General features: G+C 43.8%; 1 protein-coding gene across 1 annotated transcript in view; it reads left to right on the top strand.

Moving 5' to 3' along the window:
* Positions 1-2543: 2543 nt before the first annotated feature.
* LOC125971303 (neural-cadherin) overlaps positions 2544-6000 on the top strand; it is a 79753-nt gene continuing 76296 nt past the window's right edge. Inside the window, exon 1 of the mRNA XM_049724414.1 lies at positions 2544-3729. Coding sequence (XP_049580371.1) covers positions 2736-3729 — 994 coding nt within the window. The 5' untranslated portion in view covers positions 2544-2735. The remainder of the gene's footprint in view (positions 3730-6000) is intronic.

The raw sequence follows: 6000 nt of genomic DNA, 5'->3' as shown, positions 1-6000 counted from the left end.
CATCTGACAATTTAGTCCATGTAATTACACTTACTATGAATATAGTATATGACTGTTAATTTACATTAACAGTAAATGTGAGATTTAAATCTGTCACTCTTTTTACCAAGATATTTTGCTTCTGGCTATATGAGTTGGGGGAAGGCACTGCAACCTCGCACATCTTCCTAAATTGTAGAAAATGAATCATCTACAGTAATTTATTGTATTTATTTTTAGCCCTTTTCAGTTTCTGTATTGATGTTGCAGCGGCTGAAAAATGTTGGTTATGTAAACTTTACATAATCAACATTTTTTCATTTCTTAAATTCACAGTGTGAGTGGAAGCAGAAGGTATTTTCTTGTGAAGCGACATTTTGAGTGGGGCAATTTCAAAAGCATGAATACATTCCAGTTCAACCCAAGTATTTCTGAATGGGTTTGCTGTTCCTTTAGCAATGCTAAATTTTATTTTTTTAAGGAAAAAGATTAGATCTATTGTAATCTGATATTGAGAACTTCAAATTAAAAACCAATACAGGAATGTATTATGAAATTAAACAATGAATAACATTAGTGGTATTATAAATATTCACTCCACAATATCCAATATTAATATGCTTGTAATCTTGCTGACTGCTTCTCCCTGGCGACGTGAGTTGCAACAACATGAATCATCACCAGTCCTGTTCAAATGCGAGTAGCATCATTTTGAATGATTTTCTGTCCAGTCGCTCATTAAATTGCCTGCTACTTTGTTGTCCAACGTTGGATATGGTCCACTTTAACGCAGTTCCAGTCAGAGTGGAAGTGTATCGATCACCTAAGCACTTAATTCCGTTGTTCCACAATTAAATGTCTATTTTAGCTCAGCAATTAGTATTTATTCTCTGTCTTCAGTTAATTACTCCTCGTAATCCCTTTGTGAGAATGATAATTGTCAGAAGTGTACCTTATTCACTGCCATGGAGGTAATGATCACTGTCTCAGGAGCAAGTCTGCATTGTGTTTAGCCACACTAGTCGCCAGCTAAAGCTCAATGCTAGCTAGGTGGTGTGGAGTAAACACCAGAGATCTTGCCTAGACTGCCTGTTCCAGAAAAATGAGACGTTGGATTCTACACTTGAATACTACTCAAATTGGGAGGTCCAAGTTGCAAACTCTGAGAAAAAAAAAAGTACCCTCACTCCATGCAGTTACTTCAATCTGACATCACTCAGTAATGGTGACCCCTATCTTCGGAAACACAGACGTGAAAGGCAAAATATAATTTATATTTGCTATTTAGGTAAGTTGCTGATGGTGTAGGCCGTACATAGGACTGACTTGTGTGCAGGCAGCGTAAGATCAATTCCCACTCAGTGGCAGCGTGCATGTGGGTGTGACTGGTTGTTCGTCTCTATACGTGCCCTGCGACTGGCTGGCGACCAGTTCAGGGTGTTGTGTACCTTTTGCCCAATGTCAGCTGGAATCGGCTCCAACACACCCCGCGACCCTAAACAGGATAAGCAGTGTTAAAAATGGATGGATGAACTATTTAGGTGTGTGACAACTTCATGTAAGACAATGTGATTCATACTGACTGCATGAAGATATGGCGCTAGTTCCCTGCATGAAGCTATTCAGTGGAGTGTACGAAATGCTTTATATTAAATCAAGTCAAGTTTATTTGTATAGCCCTAAATCACAAACAGTCTCAAAGGGCTTCACATAGACATAATTTGACAATTATTCTCAATTATTAATTGACAAGACTGGACAGGGATAGTGAGACAGTCCGCCTGTGTGTGGTGGGAGTGCCTCAACATCTGGTAGAACCTTTGAACACAAATAAGATGGACAGTCCAGAAACATCCCTCCTTGAGTGGACTTTGCATGTTCTCCCTGTGCCCGCGTGGGTGTTCTTCGAGCACTCCGGTGTTCTCCCACGTCCCAAAAATATGCTTGGTTGGCTGAGTGAGCACTCTAAATTGCCCCTTGGTGTGAGGGCAAGTGCGGATGGCTGTGTACCCTCCGATTGGCTGGCAACCAGTTCAGGGTGTCCCCGGCCTACTGCCTCTGCATTATCGCTCTCTCCTTAGATCAAATACCTTTTTCAGCCTCCTACACGTTTATCAATAGTTTCAAATAAGTACTGTATATTCAGAAGATTTAATAGACTACTCTAGAGCAAGGCGTAGCGAACCAAATTTAGGGCACAGAAGTCCAGACAGCGCTTTGCTGAACATATGTGTTTGCTCGACTTGCTCATCTGTGACAGTCTGAGTGATTTTCTCCTCTGTCGAGAACATTTTAATCTCAGGGCGGATTTGTGACACGAGTGCATGGCGAGGCATTTATTTATTTATTTAATTTATTTATTTATTTATTTATACATACTTACTTACTACGTGTGCACTGGGAGGAGAATGGGTCTGTCTGTTGACCATCTTGCAGGGTGGGGCACACTGAGGAGTAACCCCTCCCTCACCCTCACCCCACCCCCACCCCCCACCGCACGGCGCTGTCCGGCGCTGTGGGTTCTGAAAGCTGTATGCGAGCACAGCCAGCAGCCTGCAGCGCTGTGGACCATTTGCATAGCGCCGTGCTGCGTGGGGCCAACACACGAACCCCTCAGCATGCAAAAGCTCTAAGTTGAGGGACTCTCCTGGAAGGATGATATCTAAATATAAGGGGAAATCTTTTTTCTTTTTTTAATTTTTTTTGTCCACTCCTTGAAGCTTTTGGAGACAGCTTTCATATAACTTGCCGGCAACATGATTTGGGCTGTGTTTATGTTCCTGTGTTGCCTTTTGACGCCAGCAGCTGGACACAAAACACCGGAGAGACTGCCTTTATTCCACGGGCATATTTTTGAGAATTCACCCACGGCTTCTAAAGTGAACGGACTGAGCATTCCGGTGAGGCGCATCAACGCGCAAAAATGGTGCCCAATGCCGGGAATGCACCTCAAATTGTACGGCAACGGGAGCCAGGATTTCCGCGCTTTTGCCCACCACAAGCGGGGAAACATATTGTTAAAAACTTCCAGGATCCTGGACCGGGAGGTGCGCTCAGAATACCTGCTGAGAGTCGCGTTGTGCTGCCACTCCGGCGCGTCAGATTCTTTGCTTGTGGATATAGCTTGGGTAAAAGTGAACGTTTTGGACACAAACGACCACGAGCCGATTTTTTGTCAACCAGAAGCCGTGCACATAACTTTAGATGACACCACGGCTATTCGGAGTGTTGTTTACAGGCTGAAAGCTGTTGATGCAGACAGCGGAAAGAATGCAGACTTGTCGTACACTTCACTGCCCAAAAATGGCACTTTCTATGTCATCCCTAAGACCGGCGAAGTTTTACTGCTCGATTCCATTCTGGGGCTCAAATCCTCGTTTGAGGTTTCTGTTTTTGCCACGGATCACGGATGGCCGCCACTCAGCAGCAAATGCGTGGCCATTACGTTTTCCCCGCGCAGGTGGCTGCAGAACGCTGGTCGAGAGAGGGCCAAGCGCGCACCGAGGGCGTCACTTTACCCGGCAGCCTTAGTCTCCCTCAACGTGTCTGAAGATGCCAGTATTGGCTCGGTCATAACGAGCCTGAGTCCCAACAGGTTCCAGTCAGCCAGCTTTGATCTCATCTACCCGGATTCACAGAGCTCCCCCGTGTCCGTGGGTCGCGACAGTGGAGATATCAGCATCACCAGAAGGCTGGATAGGGAGTCACAACCTTTAGTGGAGCTCACGGTTAAGATTCAGGACAAACAAGGTATGCAAAGATTGCAGTATTACAAATCACCAATCAAGGTACATCATGCACTTTTCTTTCTGAGAGAATTATTTGCAATGTGGTGCTTTTCTGCATTCACGAAATGCGCCAGATTGCATGGCCACTATGCTTATCTTAATTGGTCCCTTGAAATATTTGGCATGCTCAGCACATCCACAGCAAACTGTCAGTGCAGCAAGGTTTCATTCTACAGGTGTGCCTTCAACTATAACCTCATTGGCTCAGCCATTCACAGACAGGCTTCGGAGAGCCAATACAAGAGATGTGTATATATACGTATATAAAAATTTTTTTTTATGCTTTCCAAAGATAGTAATGCTCATTTTTGGCTAACACTGTCATTCAAGAGGCATTCATGTAATATTTTGTAAGAATGTAATATTATACATATCATGTTAGTGATACTTAATGATAATTATCAACGATTTTAAGAAGGTTCGAAGCAGATAAATATCAATGCGCAACACCTTTTTTACCGACAGCTCCCTGTAAATGTTTACATATTTTAATTTACACATTATCACTTCTACTACATTCCTAGGAAATGACAATGTCTTATCACTGCTAAGCTAGTTCTATAATGGGCTACTAATGTGAAGCTTTGGGGTTACCCAGTGCCCCGGGAACCATTTGGTGGTGAAGCAGTGCATGAGGTCCCAACCAATATTAATACCCTCACATTACTGAAATTAAATTGAATCACTGTAATTGTTTTCAGGATGACTGTACTGTAGTTATGAGGGTGTAAATCTGTGTGCTCTCATACAGTATACACACAACACACAAGAAGACGCAGAGTAATGTTCATTTATTTATTCATTAAGATGTCAAATTAGTTCTTTACTTGAATCCCTGAACAAAAATTCAACAATAGATTTTAGTCTTATTCTCTGACTTTTCAAAGATGTGAGTCATTTTAAATATACAGCAGGTATGACAAGGTGAAATAAATAATAATCCTTGTTCCCTTTAAAAATGGATGAGCAATAACTCATTGAAAATAAAGAATCTACCTCGAAACACTTTTTGAAGCTGGATGGTTTCTTCTGCAGGTGAAGTAATTCATGAATTTGTTTCGTCATGATCTACATCCTTTATTTATCTACACTGAGAACGATTTCTAATGTGCCCTGCAAGTGACTAGAGACCAGTCCAGGGTGTCAACTCCTCTTGACCAAAATCTGCTGGAATAGGCTCCATCATCATCTTCATCGGCGGAGGGGATGGGCCTCCTATGTGCATCAGTTTTGTTTTGGGCCAGCTGACCTTTAGACCCAGTTTGTTGGCTTCCTCTTGGTAGATTTCCAAGGCTCCTTTCAACTGACCAGGGGTGGAGTAAAATAGCCTGGTGTCATCTGCATATTCCAGATCAGTGAGGGTATAACTGCCTGGTTTAACCCGCTGTTGATTGAGAACCAGGTGGAGTTCGTACCATTGACACGCACACAGCTTTCGGCATCACTGTAGAGCTTTTGAAAGAGGGTGGTAATCTTTCTTGGCGCTCCGAGGATGGTGAGATTTTCCAGAGGGAGGTGTGGTCCACAATGTCGAAAGTCGCCTTGAGATCAAGAATGGCAATATAGAGGTGTCTGTCTTGACGGAACTCATGTACCTTCTCAATGATGAAGCGGAGGGCGGAGATCTGGTCTGTTGTGGAGAGGTTTGGCATGAAGCCCGCCTGTTGGGGGCGTCTTTTGCTTCTAATGGCTGGGAGGGCCCGGGTGAGAAGTATGCGGGTGAAGAGCTTTTCTGAGATAGAGAGGAGTGTAATGCCTCTGTAGTTGTTGCAGACCATTTTATCACCCTTATGTTTCCAGAAGGGGAGAATGATGCCTCTGGTCCGGTCTTCTGGGGGGTGCTCGGTGATCCAGACATAACTGATGATATGGGTGAGCCAGTCAATGATGTTGTCACCACCCGCTTTCATAATTTTCGCTGTGATGTTACAGATACCAGGGGCTCTGTCGTTTCGAAGTTTGATCAGGGCTTGCGTAACCTCTTCTTTTGTGATGGAGTCCATGCTGCAGTTGTAATTTGCACTGGCATTTACGGATGATATGGTGAGAGCGTGGTCTGTTTGGGGTGGGAGATGATGCAACAGGTCGTTGAGATGCTCCTTCCAGCGGCTGATACAGTCGTCCTCGGAGTTCAGTATGTTACCCTGCATGTCCGTTACCAGGACTGCCTTCTGTTGGGGGCCTGTTTTCACTCGCCTCAGGGTTTGATACACTTGGGTGAAGTTATTGTTTT

The sequence above is a fragment of the Syngnathus scovelli genome, chromosome 6 (genome assembly GCF_024217435.2).
Source record: "Syngnathus scovelli strain Florida chromosome 6, RoL_Ssco_1.2, whole genome shotgun sequence".
Taxonomy (NCBI): domain Eukaryota; kingdom Metazoa; phylum Chordata; class Actinopteri; order Syngnathiformes; family Syngnathidae; genus Syngnathus; species Syngnathus scovelli.
The sequence above is the reverse complement of the archived record's forward strand: the minus strand, read 5'-3'. Positions and strand labels throughout refer to the sequence as shown.